General features: G+C 32.1%; 1 protein-coding gene and 1 long non-coding RNA gene across 11 annotated transcripts; one reads left to right on the top strand and one right to left on the bottom strand.

Moving 5' to 3' along the window:
* Window positions 1–17,596: 17,596 nt before the first annotated feature.
* On the top strand, window positions 17,597–20,154 carry LOC107945327 (uncharacterized). Of its 3 annotated transcripts, none has more exons than XR_001696497.2 (4): window positions 17,597–17,794; window positions 18,002–18,420; window positions 18,503–18,858; window positions 18,984–20,154. It is a non-coding gene; the product is annotated as an uncharacterized lncRNA (long non-coding RNA). The 3 variants fall into 3 exon arrangements; XR_001696498.2 differs by having other exon boundaries at window positions 17,601–18,241; window positions 18,358–18,420; XR_001696496.2 differs by having other exon boundaries at window positions 17,597–18,420.
* A 313-nt stretch (window positions 20,155–20,467) lies between these two features.
* LOC107945326 (kinesin-like protein KIN-12E) lies at window positions 20,468–26,721 on the bottom strand. Of its 8 annotated transcripts, none has more exons than XM_016879283.2 (8): window positions 24,888–26,721; window positions 23,694–23,819; window positions 23,239–23,302; window positions 22,802–22,867; window positions 22,277–22,435; window positions 22,078–22,182; window positions 20,948–21,028; window positions 20,468–20,711 (listed from the first exon to the last, which is right to left on the bottom strand). In XM_016879283.2, exons 2-7 carry the CDS (start codon window positions 23,780–23,782, stop codon window positions 20,951–20,953), a joined length of 561 nt encoding a protein of 186 aa, XP_016734772.1. In that variant the 5' UTR covers window positions 23,783–23,819; window positions 24,888–26,721; the 3' UTR covers window positions 20,468–20,711; window positions 20,948–20,950. The 8 variants fall into 8 exon arrangements, 7 of the variants coding, with proteins under 7 accessions (XP_016734772.1, XP_040962544.1, XP_016734771.1 ...); XM_041106610.1 differs by having other exon boundaries at window positions 23,694–26,203; window positions 26,359–26,720; XM_016879282.2 differs by having other exon boundaries at window positions 23,694–26,720.
* Between the last annotated feature and the right edge of the window lie 432 nt (window positions 26,722–27,153).

The raw sequence follows: 27,153 nt of genomic DNA, 5'->3' as shown, positions 1-27,153 counted from the left end.
TAGTTGACTTTGCACGATGCTGTGGTTAACTGCAAAAAAAAGACTATTGATTTAAGATGCCAAAATGACGAGATTATTCGGATTGAATCTAATGATCTGAATGGTTTATCAGCAGTGATATCCTCGATGTTGGCTCAGAAGTATGTAAGAAAAGGTTGTGAAGCTTACTTTCGTATGTTCTTGATAGTAAAGTGACTGAAAAGAAGATTGAATCCATACCAGTTGTGTGTGAGCATTCAGATGTGTTTCCTGAAGAATTGTCAGGTTTGCCACCTATTCGAGAGGTAGAATTTGGTATTGAGTTAGTACCGGGGACGACTCCAATTTTGATAGCTCCATACCGTATGGCACCAACTGAATTAAATGAGTTGAAAGCACAGTTGCAAGAGTTACAGATAGAGGTTTCGCACGATCAAGTTTCTCTACCTAGGGTGCGCCAGTTCTATTTGTGAAAAAGAAATATGGAAAGATGAGAATGTGCATTGATTACCGGCAGCTCAATAAGGTGACTATAAAGAATAAATATCTATTGCCACGTATTGACGACTTATTCGATCAGTTAAAAGGGGGTTTAGAATTTTCAAAGATAGATTTGAGATCAGGTTACTATCAGTTGCGAGCTAAAGACTCTGATGTGCCTAAGACAGCTTTCCGAACAAGGTACGGACATTACGAGTTCCTGGTGATACCTTTCAGACTTACTAATGCACCTGCTGTTTTCATGGATTTGATGAATCGGATCTTTAGACAGTATCTGAATTGGTTTGTAGTAGTATTCATAGATATATTCTGATCTACTCTCATGATGAAACCGAGCATGCTGAACATTTGAGACTTGTGTTACAAACTTTGCGAGATAAACAGTTGTATGCAAAGTTTAGTAAATGTGAGTTCTGGCTACGTGAAGTCAGTTTTCTGGGCCATGTTGTATCAGCATTAGGTATTCGGGTTGATCCAAGTAAAATTTCAGTTTTCTGGGCCATGTTGTATCAGCATTAGGTATTCGGGTTGATCCAAGTAAAATTTCAGCTATACTTGATTGGAAACCTCCGAGGAATGTTTTTGAAGTTCGAAGCTTTCTGGGGTTCGCTGGTTATTATAGGCGGTTTGTGAAAGGATTCTCTATGATTGCAACCTCGATGACAAAGTTATTATAGAAAGATGTTAAGTTCAAGTGGTCAGAAAAGTGTCAGAAAAGCTTTGATCAGTTGAAAGCCCTTTTGACCGAAGCTCCAATACTAGTTCAACCAGAGACGGGTAAAGAATTTGTTATTTTTAGCGATGCATCTTTGAACGGTTTGGGATGTGTTTTGATGCAGGAAGGAAAAGTTATAGCTTATGCCTTAAGACAGTTAAAGCCACATGAAAAGAACTATCCGACGCATGATCTCAAATTGACCGCTATTGTGTTTGCTTTAAAAATATGGCGCCACTATTTTTTCAGTGAAAAATGTCATGTTTATTCTAATCACAAAATCCTGACATATTTGATGACTCAGAAGGATCTGAATTTGAGACAGCGATGATGGTTAGAGTTGTTAAAAGGTTACGAGCTTGTGATTGATTATCATCCGGGAAAGGCTAATGTTGTTGCTAATGCTTTAAGTTGGAAATCACTGTTTGCTTTGCGTGCAATAAATGTGCATATAGCTATGTCTGATGATGGTGCGATAATAGCTGAGTTAAAAGCAAAACCGTTATTTGTTCAACAAATTTGTGAAGCTCAGAAAGCTGATGATGATTTCATTGCAAAACGAGCTCAGTGTGACTTGAATGTTGATTCCGAGGTTCTAGTTGATGCTGAAGATTGTTTGAGATTCAGAAATCGATTATGTGTTCTGAAAAATTCAGAGTTAATTCAGATGATGTTGAATGAAGCTCATAATAGCGATTATCTATTCATCCGGGTAGCACGAAAATGTATAACGATCTGAAACAACACTATTGGTGGCACGGTATGAAACGAGACATTTCTGACTTTGTTTCAAAATGTTTAATATGTCAGCAAGTAAAAGCCGAGCATCAGGTACCTTCTGGATTACTTCAGCCGATCATGATACCTGAATGGAAATGGGACCGAGTCACGATGGATTTTGTATCCGGTTTACCGTTGACACCGAGTAAGAAAGATGTAATCTGGGTTATTATTAATAGATTGACAAAATCGGCTCACTTTGTTCCGGTTCGTACTGATTATTCACTTGATAAACTTGATGAATTATATATTTCTCTGATTGTGAGATTGCACGGGGTACCTATTTCTATTATTTCGGATAGAGATCCAAGGTTTACATTGCAGTTTTGGAAGAAACTGCAAGATGCACTAGGTACTAAACTACATTTTAGCACTGCTTTTCATCCCCAGACAGATGGTCAGCCCGAATGAATCATTCAGATACTTGAGGATATGTTGAGATGTTGCATTCTTGAGTTTGAAGGTATACGGGAACGATACTTGCCCTTGATTGAATTTGCGTATAATAATAGTTTTCAATCTAGTATCAAAATGCAACCTTACGAGGCTTTGTACGGTCGTAAATGTCGTACACCATTGTATTGGACGGAGCTTAGTGAAAATAAGATACACGGGGTCAATTTGATTAAAAAAGCTGAGCAGAAAGTGAAGGTGATTCAGGATAGCTTGAAAACAGCATCGGATCGATATAAATCATATGCAGACTTGAAGAGAAAAGATATAGAGTTTCAGATTGGAGATAAAGTCTTTCTGAAAGTTTCACCGTGGAAAATAATACTCAGATCCAGTCGTAAAGGCAAATTGAGTCCGAGATTCATTGGACCGTATGAGATTATGGAGCGGGTCGGAGCGGTTGCTTATAGATTGTTATTGCCACCTGAACTAGAAAAGATCACAATGTATTCCATGTTTCGGTGCTTTGTAGATACCGATCCAATCATTCACATGTGATTAGTCTGACAGAGGTTGAGATTAAGTTAGATATGACATATGAAGAAGAACCGATTCGCATTCTGGCTCGTGAGGTTAAAGAATTACGAAATAAAAAATTCCGTTAGTTAAAGTATTGTGGAATAAACATGGAGTTGAAGAAGCAACTTGGGTACCAGATGACACAATGAAAGAACGTTATCCAAACCTATTCACCGGTAAGATTTTCGGGGACGAAAATTTCTAAAGGGGGGAGAGTTGTAACAACCCGATTTTGACTCTAATTGGACAAAGTGGTTTCGAGACCACAAATTTGAGTCAGAAAAATATTTTAATATTATTTTGTTTTTTTATTATGTGTGAATTTTCTTGTGTGAAAGTTTCGTGAATTAATTTTATTATTTGTGTGCTTAATTTGAGTAAATGGCTTAATCGCGTAAAATAAAAATTTGATGGTTAAAATAAGAAAGTGTCTAATTGTTGTTGTCTTTATAATTTGGAGGCCTTATGTTGAAATTTAGCCAATATTATAGCATAGTGGACGGCATATTGTTTTATTATATGGTTTTTATACATTAAAAATAAAAGTTAAAATAATAATATTATAATATATTTTATAATCAAATAAAAGAAAAACAAAGCCATTATCATATCATCTTCTTCCATTGTCGAAACTAGAGAAAAAATAAAAGATAAAAGCTTGTCTAAGGTTTGGCCATTGTTGAGTTAGATTAAGATCAAGAACCGAAGAAATCGGAGTTGGATCGGGGAAAAACTAAAGTTGTCGATTAATCGTCTGGTTTCGACTTTTCACCGTCCGAGGTAAGTCTATTAGCTGTTTAATGTCATAAAATCAGTATATAGGTATGTATATGTGCTGTATTTTGATGAATTATAATTTAAAATATGTTGGTTGAAATAATTAAAAGTATGAGTGAATTATATATATTATTATTACATGTTCGAATCATAGGTACATACTTATAGAGTCATTTGAGTTTAATTAAAGTATGAAGGTTTATAAGGATATACAATTATAAAATTTATCGAATTTAGTTGGAGTATAAAAGTTTTATATTTTTATATGTACAAGTTTCGAATTTATACATGTATATACAAGTATAAAGTATTAGTTTAATAAAAAGGTATATATATATGTGCGTGTGTACTTAAGATTCGAAAATAAACATAGGTTTATATTGGTATAAAACTTTGTATTGGATCTATAATATGCAAATATACATGTATATGTTCGTGTATTGAATTTAGATATGCCATTTATACAAGTTTATATGAGGTTCGATTATGCAAATATGCATGTATATGTTCTGTAATGAGTTTAAGTATGAAATTTATATATAAGGGAGGTTCAATTATGTATGTATATTCATGTAAAAGTTCTTGAATGAAATTGAGATTTTAGGCTCAGTTCCTATCAGGTTTATTGCCAGTGAAACATTTCAGACTTTAAGTCTAGTAGGCTTGATGCCAGAGACGTCTAGCAGGCTTGATGCCGGTAAAACATTTCAGACTTTAAGTCTAGCAGGCTTGATGCCAGTGAAACATTTCAGACTTTATGTCTAGCAGGCTAAGTGCCAGTGTATTGAATCAGGCGTTAGGCCTAGCAGGTTTTGTGCCAGTGAATCTGTTCAAATTATGTGTTTGCATGTATTGGATATGTATATGATTTAGTCCTATTGATTTAAAGAATATATATATACATTTGGTCATTGTGTTTGATGAGCATATAAACATTCGTATATATGTATTTGATGAGTATGTATTTATATATATTCAATTCTATGAAATTGTTAGGTATATTCGCATTCGGATAGATGTATGTGAGAAACCTATATATGCATCTTGGTAAGTATAAATGTATTCGGTTATATTTGTTTGATGTGTATATATATATTCGGTTATAAAATTTGTTAAATATATATATGCGTTCGGTTATACACATATGAAGTATATATGCATTCGGTTTCAGGTATTTAATAATGATGTATGCATTCGTTTAGATGTAAATGATATATAAAAGTATTCGGATGTAAGTTTTTGATGAGTATTTAAATATACAATTGGTGGTATGCATATTGTATATACATATTTATATATTCATTGGTAAGAATTCTACGAGTACATATATTTGATTATAAATAAGATGATTATGAGTAGCAAATATTCAAATGGTAACATATGTGGTATTTGCGATTTCAATAAGTTTAATTATGAATTTATATGATTCTTCTTTTTATATATATTTTAATTATGTTATAGACTTACTAAGCTATGTAAGCTTACTTTGTTTGTTTACGTCTATCTATTTTATAGATCAAAAATCAAGCTTCAAGCTCAGGGATCATTAGCAAGTTCAACACCCTATCTATTGTCTCGGTATTTAAAATATTTAAATTCTAACTATGGCATGTACAGACTAGATAAATGTTTTGAAGGTAGTACTTTGTTATATTGTATATAAATATAATAGCCATAATAAAATGATTTATTTCCTTATGGATTTGCTAGTTTGTAATGTCTTATTAGTTGGATTATAATGTCTTTGTTTATTAAAAATGGTTAGAAGAGAAGTTTAACATTTTACATATTTAATATTAGACTAAGTTTATTATATATAAATAATATATACAATGTATATGTATTGATTTTGAGATAGTTGTGTTATGTTCAGTAATGCCTCATTACCCTAATTCGGCGACGGATACGGGTTAGAGGTGTTACACAAAGTGTGGCATACCTTAATCTTGAGTGGATGATGGACTATGTATGCGTGACTCGTATACTTTTATGTAAGTAAAAGCCCGAGTTTAAATAAATAAGGAACCGAAAGCTAGTGCGTTGGGTATACGACTTCTGCTATGTAGCGTCATTCACAGTAGCGGGATTCATAGCCCGAGATATGGGTAAATGATACCCTCTCATTGGCATTACATGGTTGATGAAAAATAAATGTGGCCACTAGTCGTTCATCTTTGTGATGAATGACTTGATTATTATATGATAGTAATTGACTTTTTGTAAAGGAATATGTAATGGTTACCATGAGATGAAATATGGTCATATTGGGGGAACATATTTATCCTAAAGAGATTTAAGGATATCCTATGAAGGTAACACACTTATGACAAGATCATTGGATGAGCACTAATCAAGTTGCTTTCATAATGGTATGTTGTTGGGGAAAGCTCAGTCACGATACTAGAGTGGAATGACTTCGTGACTAAATGAGTTTATAATTAATAGGTGAAGAGCTAGAACTTACTAATAAATAATTTGAGCCCTAATCGTATATGTCCAATCAGTCCTTCCACTAGCTAGTTGAAACCAAAAATGAATTGCATGTTGAATCAAATGAAAAAATTAGATAAAATTTGTGAAAATGAATAAATGGAAAAGATTTAGAAATATATGTAGTTTTCTCCAAATGAAAATGACTTGGAAATGAATTTATGGTTTTTTAATTAAATAAAGTTTGACTATGAAAATAAATCATTTGGTCATAGTGAATCCGTTGAATGTAGAAATGTTAAATATATTTTCTCATAGATTGTTTTACGGTAAAGTCGTTATGATTTTAACAGAATTAGAATTGGGCTGAGAAATTATTTAATTGAGAAATTAATTAATTTAAATTAATTAAAGATATTTATTTTAAAAAATAGAAAAACAAATATCATGTTAGATCGAATTATAAAGTACTAGGTTAAAAGTTCAGGAAAGTACTTGTAATTTAGACCCAATATGGGAGAGGCCCAAAAGCTCTCATGTTTAAATAAAAGGACGACAACCCTAGTTTGTTTAAATAGGATTGTCACCCCACCTACTCCTAATTAGATTAGGAGTTTGTTTTTTTATTTGAATAGATTTCTACAATTCAATTAAGGTTTCACCTCTTCCCCTATAAATAGATGGCACTAGTGGAGCTAAACACGGACTTGGAGATATTGTTACTCTACCTGATGATAGTGAGAATTTATTTTCTAAGTATAAATTTTATTTTCCAAAATAACAATACTACCAATTACTATTGAGAGAGATTTTACTTTCACACTGAATCTAAAAAAAAAACTATTTTTGGTTCTATATTTGATTCGAACCATTCAAGCCCACGCTCGAAGCAGTTTGTGGTACGAGAATAGCGAAGAAGGTCGTTCGGTTGAAAGCTAGGAACGACAAGGATCCATTTAGCCGAAAACACATATGCTATTTTGATAAAGGGTTTATTGCTATAAATATCACAAATAGGCTCTGTTTTAAAAAATATATTTTTTGTTGTGCAAGAAAATCATTTTTGAACCAGATTTTTTCCAATAATTGGTATCAAAGTCAGGCTAAGCTATGTTTATAGTATAAATCGAAAGTGAAATTCTCTCTGCTTTATGTGATTCCTAGAAAATTAAATATAATTTTATTAATTTCTTGGGCATGTACAATTTAGATTTTAGACTATCATCTCCATGCACAGTGGCAAAGCCAGGATTTTAACCTTGAGAGGGCCAAGTTAAAATTAGATGTGCTACATAAATTTTTTTTTTCTATAACATATATTATGTATGTTAATTATACTACAAAAAATTAGATAAAATTTTGTTCCACATTATATTTCCAAATATATATAAGCTCATTATTAAGTTGTTAAAAAGATTAAATTTTTTATTTTTTATTTTTTTATAATCAGGCCGAAGATCATATTTTGAAGACATATATAGACAATCTATCTTCGAGGCCATCGCCTATGATTGAACCCTACTTGGAAGATGTGGGATTCTTGCACGTGTTTCGTATGCTCGGGGAGTGTAAATTGGACCCCACACTTATAAGTGCATTAGTCAAAAGATGGAGACTCAAGACACACACATTCCATATTCATGTGGTGAATGCACAATCACACTCGAGGATGTTTAATTACAACTCAGTTTACCAGTGAATGAGCCAGTCGTTACGAGATTAGTGGTCGTGACATTGGAGCAGCATTTGTAAGCAACTGCTAGGCAATGTGCCAGACAAGTTTTTCGGTAGCCGAATAAAGATGAAATGGTTGCAAGAAAATTTCTAATATCTCTACGAGAAACTGTTAGGGAAGGTACATCTTGAGGTTAATTGGAGGTGTTCTAATGCCAAATAAATCTCAAACTCTTGTACTTTTAAGGTGACTACTACAACTCATTGACTTAAAGGAAGTGGGCAAACTCAGTTGGGGATTAGTCGTGTTGGTGATGTTGTACCGAGAGATATTTTGGGAGATGCAACCATAAAAAATTAAAATCGATGGTTGCGTACTCCTTTTGCATTCATGGGCATGGTTTTGGCTACCATTTCTACGTTATTGAGCCGACTACCCTTATACTTTCTCACTCGTAATAAGGTAAAATTAATTTGATAATATAGTTATCATAATATTATTTCATTATTATATTTAAAAAAACATATTACTTGAATAGGTGGAACTATAGTCCGAGTTATATGGAGCTACCCGAGGAGCTCGAAGATATCCGGCTACTGTTAGATCAATGATCGAAAGCTGATGTTTGTTTTTTAAAATTTTTAATTATATCATTTTCATGTAAGGATTTCAAAATTAATATTAAGTAGATAATAAACTTTATTATTTCGTATTATAGTTTGAATGAATGTCATACTTAGATCTAATAATTCAACAATGCATCTTGTTCGAATTCTTGGTCAATCCCAATATTTGGAACATGAATGTGTCATTTGTAGTTTACGCCACAGTGGAGAAGCACGAATCTGATCGAGTGATGCGGCAGTTTGGGTTTTAGCAAGCTATTCTTCTGCCACCCCAATACATCGGAGCACTGCACAAGGGCGACTTGTGGGGGAGAACTGACGAAGATTGACCTAAATTCCACGAGGAATATATCAACATTTGAGAGCATAGGTATGATTTCATACCTATTCGCAAACCAATTATCGCTTGGGAATTAGCCACTACTCCAGAGTACATTCTATAGTTTAGACACCACGACAAAACATATCTATTGCCGGATGAGGTGAAATGGGTAGACAACATTATACGAAGAGGCCACGACGATCGCACCAGAATCCAAGGTCTGGAGCAAGTGGCGAGATGGGTTCATCATTGACTTTAACCCAACAAGAGGCACTGATTGTTGCACCACCTCCTGGTCAGAATGACTCTACTTATTTTGGTGTTTTCACTAACCCCATATTTTTTACACAAGCACTATACTATGCACCACTGTACCCTCCTTTAACACCTTATATAGGTATTTTCTTACACCACCTCCTTTCCCAGTAATACGCCAATGCCGACAACAACATTAATGTATCCTCCACTAACATATCCACCATCTTCGACAATTCCATCATATTATCCATAACTAGTGTATGCAACACTATACACTTATACGCCGATAATGTCGCAAACTTCCCTGACACCATTGTTCTACCAAGTTGACTCATCTTTACAACCACATGTTCGTAGAATGGAGGACACACAATGGCAACCTAGGATGACACAACCCTTAACCACAGAGGAAGGAGATAAAGATGAACATGACGGTCAAGGTAAAGATGAAGACGAAAAAGAGGAGGATCCAGAACCCCAACTTGTATGAAGAATAAATTCATCCCACAACTAACACCCACCAGGTTGTGGCACATATTCAGCTCAACGACGCTGATAATTTCTTTTCGGTCTTCTCATGTAGATCATAATTGTTAAGCTAAACTCTATTGGATAAATTTAATTGATATTATAAATGTAATGTTTTTAAATAAATATTTTTTTTGAATCAAAATTGATAAATTTTAAGTGATAAATTGTTTGAAATAGTTGTAAGAGATAAACTTTTAAATCTATCTTTCAAGCACTTAGAAAATATTATGTCCTTTACCCAAGTATCGATACCTCTTATTGGTATGCCCTGAGTTAACAAGGTTTATAAAAAATAACAAATTGTCTATAAACAATGAATATATTTGTTAACGAGGTCTTGTCCTTAATGTATCCTCCAAGTGTGGACATGTTGGCCTAGTAGCCCTGGGTTCCTATAATAACTGCATAACCTCGATTGGTTTGTCATCTCTCGAATATGCCCTGACACCATTGCCACAAATCATTATACGATTTGTCTCACCCGTTATGCATATTCTCTATGGCCTTCTGTTTTGCGATCCAAACCTTGTGGTACGGTGGTGTGTAATCAAACTGACTACGAATATTGGCAATTATAACTGACACAAAAATCTTGGGACTCGCTTTCACCATAGGTAATATAATGTTCGAGATCATGTCTGAATCCAACTTGGAATGATCCTCTGTCATACTTGCAACAACATGAGTATTTCGAAATAAGGAATTCAGTATCATAAATGAGGCCACTATATGTTCATATTGGACAGTCTTATCACGTACCTGTGACCACACAAGTATGAAGTTGATGTTAAGTGGATAGGTCGCGTTAGAAACAAAGTAGCAGATAACCTTTGTAATTTTGCTTTGAATAACCATTGTAACTTGTTTTTTTTTTGGTATGGAGTATCCTAGCGATATCCATAATTTTGTAATTCTTAATTCATTTTAATTAAGGTAGTGGCATTCGGGCCCATATCTGTAAAAAAATATGTCATGATTTTTCATGGACATCTACTGTCACGTATTGCACACTTGGCCTTGAATTTCTTCGATCAGGATTTAATAACATAGAAGTTTACCCCGTGTTTTATATTGTATCTCTTCACTGTAGTGACATAAGCATATTTCGAAGAAAACTCCATCCCCACTTGTAAATTGCCCACATCTAACAATGAATTCGCATAGCCCGGTCTTCTGTGAGGGAGTTTTGGAAACTCTAACCTACCTTCAGCTGAGAGGTCCAAATTATGCATGTCAGTCAAATGTGAGTATGCCCTGAACTCGCAGACATGTTAGGTGAAAACACGTCCAACAGGGTACGCTTTTAGTGCATCTTTCTACCACATCAATGAAAACGAACCCTAGACAAAGCATTTTCCCTCTCCTATTTTTAACACCCTAAAAAGTTTCCAAAACCTAAGAACCCCGATCCTTATTTTCAGATATCTTGGGAATCCCGGGATATTTTTAGATTAACTAAGGTACATTTTTATTTTCTTTTTTGTTGCCCACCCGGTTGCCTATATAAATGGGGGTTTCGCTCCTCCTACTCCATCAACTCTCTCGAGCACCTCCCCTCACCCCTCAAAACATCCCTAGACCATTGTTTATATTTTACTTTCAAGTGTTTAACTTTTTCAACAAAAATATTTATTTTTATTTGAGGGAGATAGTGTGCTAGTTTTAAGGTTTGTTTGAGTTCACGATGATGCAGTGGCACTCCAAGTCCCACATATTATTGTAAAAAGTCCAATTTGAAAACGATTTTCTTATACAATGAAAAATTAAAATTTTGAAAACTGACCAAATTTGTGATATTTATAGCAATAAATCCTAGACTGAACTTGTACATGTATTTTCGAATAGACGGATCCTTGTCGTTCCTAGCTTTCAACCAAATGATCTTCTCTACTATTCTCGTACCACTAATTGCTTCGATTGTAGGCTCAATCAAAATGAATCAAAACATAAAACTAGAAATAGTTTTATTTTCTTTTGGGTAAAAACAAAAATTCTCTTCTCAAAATTGAAACCAACAAAATTATTATTCCGAAAAAATATATTTAATAGTTGAGAATAAATTCTCTCTATTTTTCAACAGAGTAACAATAACTTAAAGTTGTGTAAATAGCCATATCGGTGCCATTTATTTATAGGGAGAGAAGGTAGAACCCTTGTTGAATTGTAAAAGTTTATTTCAACTAGAAAAATGAAATCCCAGTTCAACTCGGATGTAGGGGCGGCAACCCTAGATAATAATACTAGGGTTTGTCGTCCCACCTTATAACATAAAGGGATTTTGGGCCTATTACATATCGGGTCCAATTACAAGTTTTTCAAAAATTTTAACCCAATACTTTATAATTTGATCCAACCTAATATTTGTTTTTCTATTTCCCAGAAATAAACTTCAATATATTTCCAATTAAATAATTTTTCAACCCAATTCTAATTCTATTAAAATCATGACGACTTTACCGTAAAAGAATCTATGAAAAAAATATATTTAATATTTTTGCATTCAACGATTCAGTATGACCAAATGATTTATTTCTATTTTTGAACTTCATTTAATTCGAAAAATATAAATTCACTTTTCAGTTCATTTTTATTTTAGAGAAAATATAATCATTTCCAAATGTTTCCTATTTCTCCATTTCACCATATCTATTCATTTCTGTTCATTTAATTCAACACGCAATTCATTTCTGGTTTCAACGAGCTTGTGGAGGGATCAATTGAACATATGCAATTGAGGCTCAAATGATTTATAAGTAAGTTCCAAATTTTCGCTTATTAATTATAAACTCGTTTAGTCACGAAGTCATTCCATTATAGTATCATGACTAAGCTCTCCTCAAAGGAATACCATTATAAATACAACTCGATTAGTGCTCGTCCAATGACCTTGTCATAAGTGTGTTACCCTTATAAGATATCCCTAATCTCTTTAGGATAATATCAGTTCTCCCAATATGATCCTATTTTATCTTATGGTAACCATTACATATTCTTTTATGAAAAGTCAATTCCTATCAAATAGTAATCAAGTTATTCATCACAAAGATGAACGACCCGTGACCATATTTACTTTTCATCAACCATATAATGCCAATGATAGAATGTCATTTACCCATGTCTCGGGCTATGAATTCTACTATTGTGAATGACGCTACATACTGCAGAAGTTGTACACTTAACATACCAACTTTCGGTTCCTTATCTATATGAACTCGGGCTTTTACTTACATCAAAGTGTATGAGTGACGCATACATAGTTCATCATCCACTCAGGATTTAGATATGTCATACTATGAATGTCACAAGTGAATAAATCTATAAATAGATTCAGGATCTATTCTTCTTAGGTCCAATCCGATGTGTTGTCTGTCCAGTCAGTCACATTTATGTCTCTATCTTCTAAGAGTTATCCGCTCCGATCTTAAGACAAAGCATTCCCTCAATTGGACTTGATATATTAGTCTTTCAATCGGTTTACTCATTTCCGATTAGACTAAGAGCATGTTTAGGTTCATCTACTAATATAAGTTGTCTTTTCGTATTATGATCCGACTACATAACACCACTTAGTATTAATTTAAACATTATACAACCAATGAGCAATATTTGCTTCATTTTGCTTTGTGTGCAAAAATCATATGGGGACAATCATACAAAGTATATTAATGTAATCAATGAATTTGTTTTATAAACCAATTTGTTCGAAAACATTACATGTTTACAAATGAATATACAACATTTAGGGCACCAGATCCAACACATATTTCATCTACCGTGTCGGGATAGAACCATTGCATTAGAAGTCCATCACATTGCAACTCAAGTTCCGAGTTCGATGTGCTTATATATGGTCACGGGTTGTAGTCTAACTACAGGTCCTAGTTGATGGATGTTAATGTGTCATTACAGGTTGGAGCATGACTCGAGAACTCACTTGATGGTGGTTATACGGTCACGGGTTCAAGTTTCACCTCACGTGTTTTGCTGACTGTGCAGGAAAGCGCACCCCATTGGATGTGTTTTCACATTTTTTCCCCAAAATCAACCTATTCCGATAAATATCACAGAAATCGACCTTTTCCGTTAATTTGTTAAAAAACCTAGCCTTTTAAACTAATTTAACCAAATAAAAATCTAAAATAACTTTTTAAATTATTATAGCCGAACAATCCTCACACGCGGAGGGAAAGGGACATGACGGGCAATGGCCACCTTCACTTATCTCTCGTGGATCTCAGTGACTTTAACAACCAAGTGCCCAATACCCACGTGATTCAAACCCCGTTTCAGTATTTTTCATATTACAGCTACCTTTTAATTTGTTGATCAAAGAATGAAAAATGGAAAAGAAAAAAGATAGAAGACTGCCACCGCAGTTTCCAGTAAAAATGAAGCTTAGCAGTTTTTGTTAATTATGAAACATAATTCACTGAGCCCGAAGATCTTCCAGCCCACACAACACGTTAGTATCTTTGAATTTAAATGCGTTGTTGGCCTTGCAGTTGCACGGTGTTCTTTTTGTCCCCCACTGCCCTCACCCTTTCCCAACACTTCCCTGTTCATGGATGTTATTCATTACTTTTACTAATTAGCATATATTAATTTAACATGATATCTTTACCCTCCAAAATTATGTGGTCTTGAGCAACAAACCCTACTTCAGTTTTCTTCCTGTTTATAGGAATGTGTTGAATCTCCAACAATTAATTTAATTTTCTGCATTTGTAATTATATGAACAAAGCAAAATTGGATAACGTTTTTTTTCCTCTTGATTCTTATGCATTCTGCAAAATTTTCTTTAAAAAATGTGCATTTTTAATTATATAAACAAAGAAAATATGGATAATGGTTTTAGGGTTACATGAACCAGCAATCGGATTTTGGACGCTATAATAAATTAAACAACCTATACTTGGATTTTATTTATAATTTATAATGGAAATAACTTTTATTATTAATTGTATATTAAATTAACTTTTAAAAATATTATAATTTATAGAAGTTATGATAATTACACATTTAAAAATAATTAAAAATTTTATGCTAATTTTAGAACATAGTTATTACTTGAATAAAACTCTAAGTATAAAATATAGGAGAAAATATTGTAATAATTATAATTTGCTATTATATCAATTAAAAATGTGACCTAACCATAGATTGTATTGTGTTAATTTTATTTTAACAAAAGTTGTGTTAATTTTATTAATGTGAAATAGATATATTATTTGAATAGAATTCTAAGCATATTGATTATCATTTAATATTAGAGTTAATTATGTTTACAAATTTGAATTGATAAATTAATATATTTTTAATTATATTCAATAATTAAAATATTTTTTTACGATAATTACTGCAATTAAAAATACAATATTAAAAAAATGATTAAATATTAAATGCATGAAGATGTTATTACTTAAATAAAACTCTAAGTATAAATTCTAAGAAAAAAAATTGTAATTCCTATAATTATAATTATAATTTATTATTATTAGTTAAAAAAATTGACGTAAAAAAGTTGTGTTGTGTTAATTTTATTTTAAACAAAGTTGAAATAAAATAAAAATTTTGATAATTATACATTTTAAATTATAATTTAATAGAAGTTGTGACAATTACAAATGTAAAACTAATTATAATTTAATTTACAATTATTAGTTAAAAAAATTGTGCTAATTTTTAAATAGAGTTATTACTTAAATAGAACTTTAAACATAAAATATAGGAAAACTGTGATAATTATAATTTAAATTACAATTATTAATAAAAATTTTGATATAAAAAAGGAGTTGGGTTAATTTTAATTATTTATTTTTAAAAAATTGTGCTAATTTTATGTATGTAAAATTGAGTTATTAATTAAATAGAATTTTAAGCGTCTTCTTAATTATAACTTAATTAAAAGAACGAGTTTGAAAAAATTTTAAACCGATAGAATTCCCTTTGTTGTTAATTATATTACTATATTAACATTAGAATAATAATTCATTAGTGTTATTATGTGATAATAATAAAAGCATATTAATTAATATTATATTATATTATATTAGTATGAAATGACACAAGTTTGGAAAAACTTTTGAACTAACGAGAATACTTTTATATTTTATCATATTACTAAATTTACATTTAAAAATAAAAAATTGAAATAAAATAGAAAGTGTGATAATTGTACATTTTAAGTTATAATTTAGTAAAAGTCGTGATAATTGCACATTTAAAAATAAAAAAAATATTTGGTACACTATCAGTGGAGTTGTTAGACTTCAGAGAAATGTCCTATAGAAGTATAGTAAAATATTAGAAAAATAAACATATGTCATTTTTTAAACTGGTTATGGAATAAAAAAAAGTGCATTGTCACTGTACCAAAAACTTATCCAAATAATTATGATTGAATTTACAATTATTAGTTAAAAAAATTATGCTAATTTTAAAATAGTGAAATTACTTGAATAGAACTATAAACATAAAATATATGAAAAAATGTGATAATTATAATTTAAATTACAACTATTAATAAAAATTTTGATATAAAAAAATTGTCATAATTTTATTTATTAATTTTTAAAAAGTTTGTGCTAATTTTATTGATGTAAAATTGAGTTATTACTTAAATAAAATTTTAAGCATCTTAATTATAACTTAATTATTGCTAGAGTTAATTATGTTAACTAATTATTGTCGAATAATTGAAAGTTTTTTAATTAATACAATACTGTTAATAAAATATTTGATTGAGTTTGTGTCACGAGTTAACTGGATATCAACTTAGTTTGAAAATTATAAAAAAATGATCTTTTGTATTTAAAATAAATTATATTATTTATGTACACTTAAATCTTTTTTATTTAAAGAAAAAAATAAAAATATGTATATTATGAAATTTGAATCCTATGTCAATTACATTGAAAAAACATTAAATCTACAACTCAACCAATGTTTTATTTTGATTTACTTATACATTTTAATATTTACTATGCACAATTTGTTATTTCCACCAATTTTATTATCTACACATATGTGTTCTAAATCAATATTTTCCAATTTTCATTATTTATTGTATGTTATATTTAAACACGCATATGTACTTTAAATTTATGATTTTCACATGTATGTGTGCGATGAGATTTTTAGTATTATTAAGTTACAAAATAAATCAACTTAAATAAAATCAATGAACTCAAATAATTTAAATTGTGTTTATCTTGATTTCCAATATTTAACGTGGACCATAAATTCTTCATAATTGTAACTTGCACGTCGAGAACATTAATAATTGATTTGTCATACTGTAATTTGGGCATAATAACGAATAATATACTGTAAATTATTTTGTTGTATGTGCAGATTTCATTTGAAATAGGTGGGGAACCTTAGACTTTAATCCCAGTTTACAAAGCTATTATTACCATTTCTTATTCTTTATACTCAAAAAGCTGCATCTCCATTGAGTGACACTCATCAACTATTATCAACTATCTTCACACCCTTTAAAGAAAGTCAGTTTTTGCAGTCTTTAACATTGGAAACAATAATCCACACACTATTCTTTATTCAACAAACCTATTTGTCAGGAATTTTTTTTAAGTATTTGACAAATAAGAGTATTGATTTGGTTGAATCCATTAATCGAATTAATTTTTTTTAGATCAATTAAAATTTGTATATGTTTTTCTAAAATTAAGTTAAAAAAATTAAAAAAGTATTATTATTTTTAATTATTTTTTAAAGAAATCAGAAAAAACAAATAACAAAAAAAAACATAATAACAAACGTTACATTAATAATATTTTTTTATTTTTCTTTGTTTTTTTTTTTTTGAAAATTCAACTGAGGTATATTAAAATTGAGCCAAATAGGCTTAAAGGTCCAATTTGGCAGGCCTAAAACTAAACTAAAGAAACAAAAACAAACCAGGCCATTAACATGTTGGCCCAGCATAAATCAAAAAGATAACAGAAAAATTGGCCCGGAAAAATTCAAGAATAGTAACAACATAAAAGGAACTGTTTCTAGAATTCTCAGTTGAACAGGAAACAGCTGGCCTCCATAAGTCTTTTCATTTCCCCTCACCGACACAGCTTTAATGGTAGCAGATCTCCACAAATCTTTTATCCTTCTGCTACTTCTTCAAACAGTCATCTCTTTTCTCCCAATCTGGATGTCTTGGGCGTTTCCTCTCCACTGCTCGTCGGACGATATTAGGAACATCTCCAACCAGGTAATGGCCTGCTCCCTTTTTTAATGCTTCTGCTGCAACCGAATGGGCATGTATATTTTCTGATCTGGGGATAAAACAAAAGCCGATATTATGAAAATGAGTTTTTGTCTCTTGAATGTCTCTGATGATTGCTCCGATAGTCGATCTGTTGTATTCTTAACTTTGACAGTTTTTGATAATCGTTCTCGAATCTCCTATTATTTGTAGAACGTTAAGTCCCATAGAAATTCCTAACTTTAAGGCTTGTAATCCTGCATGTGCCTCTGCCGCGAATGAGGTTGCTATACTGGTGTGGATTACTGACTTGGATGCCAATATTTCTCCTCCCTCGTTTCGGACAACCAACCCCGAGGCAGATTTTATGAGTTGTTGGTCAAAAGCTGCATCAAAGTAGACCTCCACACTCGTCCTCCTCTCTTCGAACTTGGGGCCACCGTTTGCTGCCAAGTTAAGTTTTTTCTCCTCAACTCCTCTTAACTCTGAAATGAAATCTAAAATTTTGAAAGAGATGTCCCTGCTTGTGTATTTTTTTTTCATATATGAACTTGTTTCTGCTTGTCTAGATTATCCATAACCCGCAGCAGAAGAGTCAGCACTGTTCATTTGTCCCTTGGCTAAAAACCCAGGTTAGCCAGTTCCAAACACTATCCAGATTACTGTTAAGTATCCAAGAGAATTTTAAAAGCCTCCAAACTTCTGTTGTTGTAGGACATCCACGGAAGACATGATTACTATCCTCCTCCTCCTGGTAGCATCGAGGACAACGAGCATCAGCAATTGCTTGTTTTATCTTTAGATTAACAAAAGTTGGAATGTAATTCCAAGAAATCCCTCATATTATAATTTTTATTTTCGGAGGAATCTGTAAATTCCACAATTTTTTGTAGAAAGCTTTAGTTTCGGTTTGTAAATTAATAGGATTTAGAGAGGCCTCCTGTAATATTTTGTAGGCACTTCGAACAGAAAAATTACCAGAAGGTTCTCCTCTCCAAACTTGGAAGTCCTCATTTGCTGAAGTTGCCAAACGAATCTGTAAAATTTTTCGAGCGACATCTGCATTGAAGGTATTGATAATTAAATCTTCTTTCCACGTTCTACTATCTGCATCTATCAAATTTGATACTAATGTAATATTATCACCTCTATGCTGGTTTTGCAATCTGTCTTATTCATTTTCCGAAATCCAAAGGTCCTTCCAAACAGAAATACGGTCCCCTTTGCCAACTCTCCAACAAAGTCCTCCTTCCAGAATTCCTTTTGCCGACCAGATGCTCTTCCAGGTAAGCGAAGGTAAATTTCCTAGTTGAGCAGTTAGAAAACTTTCATTTGGATAATATTTAGCTTTCAAAACTCAGGCTAACAAAGAATCTGGATAATTAATAAGACGGCAACCCTGTTTAGCTAATAATGTGATATTAAATTTATCAAGTTTTCTAAATCCAAGACCTCCTGCTTCTTTTAAAACGCAAATATCCTTCCAAGCACACCAATGAATCCCATTTTTTCCCTGATTTTTCCTCCACCAGAATTTGGCTATTATACCTTCCAACTTGTTACATAGAGACTTAGGAAGCAAAAAAAGCAAAAAACACTACATGGAATAAGTTGGAATGGATTGTAAAACTACCTTAATAAAAATGACGTCTCCTCCTTGAGAAAGGTACTTAACACTCCAATTGTCAATGCTTTTCTTTAATCTATCCTTCAGACTTTAGAAGGCGGCTTTCTTGCCTCTCCCCACCAAATTCGGTAATCCTAAATACCTTTCTGGGTTATTTGAGCTATGAACACCAAGCACCCTAACAATTACCCTTTTCTCTTCCTCCTGCGTATTGGTACTGAAAAAGATTGTGGGTTTAGAGTTAGTTTTTCATTGTTTTTGGGAAGTGTTTTTCAAAAGTGTTGTTGAGAAGTGTTTTTTAGAAGTGTTTTTGAAAAATTTGAGTGTTTGGCATTGTTGTTAAAAAATATTTTTGAAGAATAAAATGTTTATTTTAGATATGAGATTATAAAGTAACAAATATGTATTTAAATAATGTTTAAATTAGTTAATATTATGATATTTTATCAATAATATAAAAATTAATTTATTATAACTTATAGTTAATATTTTAATATATAATATTAATTTTAAATATTTCTAAGTAATTAATATTAATTATTTATAAAATTTAATTAGAATATATAAATTATATTTAAATATAAAAATTAAAAATTTGTAATTAGATATGGACACGATTGTATTATTATAAAAATTATTTTTTTATTTTTAATTAATTAAACACTTATCAATTTCTGTCAATGTATTGTAATATTATAATGTTTTTGTTCTAATATATGATAATGCACATTATTTGTCATATTTTTGTTCCGATTTAATGCACACTACTATTTTAGTGCAATGTTTGTCAATAATTGTTTCAAAATGGTATGAACTTTGGACCAAATGAAAAAAAAAGTTATATAAACAACAATTCAATAGAAAGCCAACAAAATTAATTGAAGTTGGTTCAATTTGGTTAATTATTTTAACAGAAAAAAGTTGAATTTAACTAATTGTTTAGTTAATTATAGTTCAAATAACAATGGATCGAACTAACTATTTCATCACCGCTTAGATTAAATGTTTGAGAATATAAAACAAAATACTTGGAATTATAAAAGCAAATATAGTTTTAATTGAACAGTTTAGCGTGTATTGCATTTTATTTAAAAGTTTAGCTAAAATCTTTAAATAAAATCAGACCTATAGTAATAAAACTAGTACATACCATGATGTAAAAAAGTACAAGAGCAAATTTCAGTTCACTCAGATGTTGAACATATTTTGAAAATGTATAAGCAATGTCTGCAACCATACTAGCAAGCATCTCCATTTTGAACCAGACCACTAATTCCGGTTACAACTTCGGTGTATCTGCAAAATGAAAACTTGAATTAAGGCCTTGATCGCTTGGTAGAGTAGGTCTTTCGTCCCTTCTTTAGGCTAAATATAGGACCAATGGTAATTTAAATGTTTTCTCCGCATGAAAAAGGATGTCCCAATACGGTACAGTGCGATTCAGGCTTTAATTAAATGAGGAAACAAGTGAAAAATGCAACCCAAAATCATCCACTTAAAAACCAAGTTGCATCTACAAGCACTAAATTTACCATTCAAACCAGGAGCATAATCCTCACGTTTGTAGTAAGCAGGACTCTTTGCGGCTCTCCACTCAGCCGTCCCCATACCATTTGTTACATGAAATAAATAAAGTCCACAAAAATTTAATAGACCAATAAAATTTCATTCCAATTCAAATTGCTCACAATGATTATTCTCGCAGACCAAAATTGCAGGCAGATCCCAAAGTGCAGAGATGTTCAAATCCTCAAACAACTGCCCTTTGATTAGCAGCCCCATCACCATATAAAGCAAAGAATACAACACTCTACGGGCAAGCAGTGGTAATCAAGAGCATGCAAGCATTAAAAGAAATAAGAATATAACCAATAATATCAGCAAAAACTGAATCATCAAGACAGAGGGGAAAGACAATTTTCTATATCTTCATCTACAAATTGTACCATTAAAAAATCGGATTTCAAGGTCAAGCTTCTTGTTTTCTAGATCAGTTCCTAAAAGAAGTGTACAAATCGGAAAAAATTCTTCAAAGAATGACACCTACAAGTCAACTATACTAAAATAGCATTACATATATCATAACAATGTCCAGCAAAGACAATAAATTGATTACCTTTAAACCAATAAGCTAATAAACAATAAATTGAGGCATTACTGTTGCTCAAAATGAATCATGAGAGTGACTATGCACGAAAAAACACCAAGGTAATAACATTAGCTTAAAAAACCCAACAAAGACAGCACAAAGTAAACAAAATTTACTTCTAGTTTTACGTAATACTTAGAGTTCAAATCTCACGAAAGCCCTTTACATACTAAAATTTTAAGCATGCCATATTCCTTAAGATTTAAGAACCAAACCTCAAAAAATATTAACTTTGGATCTCTTCTCTTTATTTTGCCTATCAAAAGTCCAACACAAAGTGACAAATTTTACTTCTAATAACTTATCACATTACGCAATACTCCAGAGTTAGATGCCAAGAACAAATCTCACAGAATTCATTTGTAATTTATATTATTAAAATTTTAAGCATGTCCTATTCCTTAAGTTAACTCCCAAACTTTCAAAAATTATTGTTAACTTAAACTTTGCGGCCCCAAAGACTGAAACATATAAAATAAAGAAAAGGTACTTCTTTCAAGGCATAGGACATACCAACTGCATAGCTGCCTGGTTTTCAGCAGTCAGTGCTTGTAAAGCGGCTTCTTTCTCCCTTTCCCTCTTGAAGGCCCCAACAAGAGCAACTTCATAATCTTTTTTCTGGATTACAAAATCATAATAGGCAGAAAAAGAAAATAGTTTAACAACAGCTCTAGGTTGTGTGTTTCCTCAACAAAGCAAGATTTCTGCATACCTGAGACATCCTTTTATCAGATGAAAGTGGACTGAATGATCCAGGAGGGCATTCCCATTTAAAGGGCCCAGGTGATGCTGGAATGCTTGATGCCAAGTTATCATTATCCAGATTTTCACTTTTGCCATTAACAAAAGCTCGTAGATGAGATACTTCTTTCTGAAAAACAGAATATTGGATAATAAGGATAACTAGAAACCTGAAAGAATATGAGAACCATGCAAATGAAATAAATAAAATGAATCATTTAAACTTTGGCATGACTTCAGCTCACAAAAACAGAAGATTCTGCTTGCTGCTTGAAATTTTGTAAATTAACATTTATTATTTCTACCTTTATTTTTCAGTTAAGATAAAGCAAAACATAATACAATTACTGCTTGCTCAATAGAAAGGAGATTCAGCAGAGAAGTATAGTGAAACTCATATTGATAAATAGAAACTAAGCAAACCGCCTACTATTACAGTATTACAATAACTTTAAAGGTACTTTCAAATATGATCGTAAGTTTAACAATATTATACCTTCAGCTGTTGAATTTGCAGTCTCATAGCAACAACATCTCCAGATGCATCTTCATTTACCACTGCCTACAATACATTAGTTCAAATCTTTCAATAAATATGACATCCAAAATTTAAAAACTATATACATTAACTAGAATTTGACTAACTGATTAAGAGGTTAAAAGAAATAAAATTCTTTTAACAAAAAGTTGTATTTTTAAATATATATACATGAAAAAAACTTGGTATCACTCTACCTTTTTAACTAAATGGGTTCCACAACACAAAACTCTTATTATTAGTATACAAGTATAGATTATGTAGTCTAAACAAGCTCAAAGGCTAGCATCGGTTCCCGTTGGGAACAGAAAATGAAACAGAGGATTTCAGGAAATCACATGAATGACGAGTAAGCCATGCATTGAATTAAAAGTAGCTAAGCAAAGATCTCATACATTGTTCTTAATAAATTTAGCCCGCTGTGCAAACTTCAATGTACTTAGTGTCTCCAATGAACAACTGCAGAAAATGCCCAAAAGTTTGAACTTGAACAGTTCCAATGAAACCAAATTAATTTTGAAAACAATTTATAACCATGAACAGTCTCTATATCCTTTGTTTTTCTTTTATCGGTTCTTCACCGCATAGTAAATAGGCTCACTCTCATATAAGAATCAAACAAACAATTTACACCACAGTTCCAAATCTCAATCAAATAGAGACTAAAGGAAGAATTAACTAAAAGAAACCACAAAACCAATATGAAGAGACTTTTTAACAGATGAAAGTGGAAGAGTAGCAAAGCAAATCCAGAATATAGGTTTGATCAGATAATACAATTCGAAATTAATGAAAGACCCAGAAAATCTAATCAAATGGAAAGTAATAGGAGGAGTAAAAAAAAAGAAACCTTTCGGCAGTGGCGAGATTGGTGGGCACATCGTCGGTGCAAGCGAATTGCAATGCTGAAACAACTACTTGCCTGTTTCCCTTCTCCATTTCTTTTATCTCGATTCCAATCCCCAAACCACAGCCGCTGAGTAGAGTAAAGCAAAGCAGTAATCCAGAATTTTCAGGGAAAATTCTAATCGAAAGCAGTAAGCCAAAATTTTGAAAGTGAAAATGTGAAAAAAAGGTATAGAGCTCCTCCAAAGAACCAGAGAAAAGAAACTTTTTGGGGGAGAGGGCAGGTTAAAATGGGAAATTATCAGCCAAACGGACTTTTGGCTGAAGAAATGGAGAAATTTTTAACTTCTCCATCAGCCAAAAAGCACTTCTCAGATGGTGGAAAAAATTTTGAAACGATGGCCGTTCTTCTTTGCTTTTAAGAGAAAAGCACTTTTTGTTGCAAAAGCCCGTTTAAAAAGCAGAGGAGAACGGGTCCTTATTGTAATTGACGCATTGACCCGAGCAAAGCTCATATTCCTTTAAGATCCTCTTCAAAGATACTGCTCCTCTTTCAGTGGCTTCTCCAAACAGAATACAATCATCCGCAAATAAAAAGTGTGAAATATGCTGTCCACTTCTACTAGCCTTCGCTCCTCGGATTAAATTTCCTTCTGTTGCTAGCCTTAAAAGACTAGATAGTTCCTCTCCACAGAATAGAAATAGAAATGGGCTCAAAGGGTCTCCTTGTCTGAGGCCTCTAGACGGGAAAATTTTTTCTCCAATAACACCATTAAAAACTACTGAATATGATCTGTAGTAACGCATTTCATTAGCATGTCAACCCACTCTGAATCAAACCCTAATTTTTTCATTATTTTTTCAACAAAACTCCATTCAACCTTGTCATATGCTTTACTCATATCTAACTTCACCGCCATAAGTCCTCTTTTCCCTACCCTTTTATTCTTCAGAGTGTGAAGAATTTCACAAGCTAATAAAATATTGTCACTAATCAGTCTCCCTGGTACAAAAGCACTTTGAGCTAAATCAATACATCTATTTATCACAAGACAAAGACTATTGGCAATAACTTTAGCCAACAATTTATAAAGCACATTACATAAACTGATTGGCCTAAAATGGGTAATATTCAAAGGATCAGGGATTTTTGGAATTAACACTATATTAGTTTTGTTTATTGAACTGATATTCATACCTCCATTCAGTAGATTAAGACAGAATTATGTAACTTCTTCTTTGATAGTTGGCCAACATTTTTTGTAGAATAATTCCGGAAATCCATCCTTCACTAGTGCTTTTGTTGGGCCTAATTCTTCTAGTGCCTCACGGATCTCTTCTTTGGTGTATCTAGCCTTCAGTTTTGAATTATTCTCATCGAAATGCGTTGCTCAATTCTTGCCAAAATATTATCATAATTTCCCCAGATACTTTCCTCCCTTTCCTGTTTGAAGTTAGCGCCACTTTCCTCCCTTTCTTATTATGTTGAATCTTGTCAACCCATTTCTTAAGACCTCTCTTGAGACTTTCCATCTTACTCAATAAATCACCAACAGCATTCTCTCAGATACTTTTAACCTCAGAAGTAAAACTCTCCTCCAAAACCCACAATGCTTCAAATTTAAAACTTCCATTAATTCTTCTCTTATCCTCCTGTTTGGTGGTGATTAACAACGGGCAATGATCTGAAAAAGAATGAGATATGTGTTGAATTTGAAATTCCGGGAATAAAGATAACCATTCTTCCATAGCCACTCCCCTATCTAAACGTTCTTGAATATTTGTTTCTGGCAGATTTCCCAAGTAAACCATCTTCCAGAAAATCTCATGTCCCTTAGGTTGCAATCCTCTAAGACCGTTCTAAATGCTTCCATTCTCCCCTCCTCTCGAGGTAAGCCTCCTTGTTTTTTGAAGCCATACAAAATTTCATTGAAATCACCACAAATCATCAGATTTCATGATTCTTCTTTATTCGAATAGGGAGAACCACAAAAACCAGTAAATCTCCATTTTTTACCTTCCTCTGTATCCTCAATTTCCACATCAATATGACTTTTTGAATAGCTTTGGATCCTGACATTAGTATCCCCACGCCCAAGCCAAACATAATCCACTCGAGATCACCACATCTTCGAACCCGTCCCATTCTCCTCCTATTTATTTTTGTCTCCATAAAAAAGACCATATGTGGATTATATAACCTCAGCCAATGTCGAAGTCTATGAACTGTTCGTGGGTTCCATTGACCCCGGACGTTTCAACTTAAGATTTTCATTGTGACCGGTCGGCTTGCCTCTTGGCAGTCACCGGTATTATTTAAATCTGACATATGAACAATTACCAAAAAATAAAATCTGCTTCTTCCTTTTTAGTGGGCGTCTTATGTCAATTTGGACTCTTATTCTCATAAAATTTCGATTTTCTTTCCCATATTTGAACCATCATATTCCATAAAAGTACCCCTAATTGTATTGCCAGCCTTTCAGAGAAAAAACCTGCAGGAATATCATGAATCTGTACCCAAAATAGAGTATAGGTTAAAGGAACTATTAATGGATCCTACGTCAACTGCAACTTGTATAATAGCAACAGATGATTATTGAAAGTCCACAGGGATCCCTTTAGCACCCTCTCCATATTCATAACATCATAAAAATTGAAATAAATACCTTTTCCCTCCTAGATCTCAAATTTGTACCCCTGAACCGGATGCCAGAGATTTGCCATTGTAGTTTTCATCGCTGGAAAATGGATAATGTTGGCAGTTAAAAAACATCCCACTAATTGAAAAGTCCCAACCTCTGTTAATGTTTTTGGTTCAAATTGAAACTGTAAAATTTCTTCTTCCTCCTCATTGATCGTTAACCCAGCAAACTCTGACTCCATGATTGAAAACAGATGCGATTTAAAAGCCAAATCACAAACTAAAAGAGAAAACAAAAGGACTTACTGTCGGCGCTAAACCAATAGACATAAAAACAAGAAAACCTAAAACCTGCCAGAGAGAGTAGACAGAGACGTGCCAGAGAAGGCAGACATTAGACATTTCTTTGTTTAAATTTTTAATTTTTCGCTAACTTCTAATTTTAATTTTAATTTTTTTCAAATATTTTTTAGTTTTCGTAATTCTTTTAAACTCATTATAAGAATAATTATAAGTACACTAATTTTTATATATTGAGCTTATATAATATATTGGGCCTATAATATATTATTATTAATAATTTTGGGTGATCAATTAATTATCCGATTTCAAATTGTATTAATTGATAATTAAAATTTTCAAAAACCTTTAACTGAACTAGTTTAGTTTAATCGGCTAATTTGGTAAAAATCAACAAATGCACAATGGGTACATTGAAAAAATATTAGAAGAATTTAAAAACCATGGAACTCGAGATATTGGTAATACATTTTAGTTGAACGTGTTTCCTTCCTATAAAACCTGACCCTTTTTACTGCCT

This window comes from Gossypium hirsutum, chromosome D12, assembly GCF_007990345.1.
Source record: "Gossypium hirsutum isolate 1008001.06 chromosome D12, Gossypium_hirsutum_v2.1, whole genome shotgun sequence".
Taxonomy (NCBI): Eukaryota; Viridiplantae; Streptophyta; class Magnoliopsida; order Malvales; family Malvaceae; genus Gossypium; species Gossypium hirsutum.
This window is presented reverse-complemented; position numbering and strand designations above follow the sequence as displayed.

Bases quoted from the DNA above. Each gene is read 5' to 3' on its own strand.
- LOC107945326 (XM_016879283.2), bottom strand. From the start codon at position 23,782: ATGGAGAAGGGAAACAGGCAAGTAGTTGTTTCAGCATTGCAATTCGCT. The intron at 23,303-23,693 runs GTTTCTTTTTTT...CATTTTCTGCAG, and splicing joins AATCTCGCCACTGCCGAAAG to TTGTTCATTGGAGACACTAA. The intron at 22,183-22,276 runs GTATGCAGAAAT...TTTGTAATCCAG, and splicing joins CTGATAAAAGGATGTCTCAG to AAAAAAGATTATGAAGTTGC.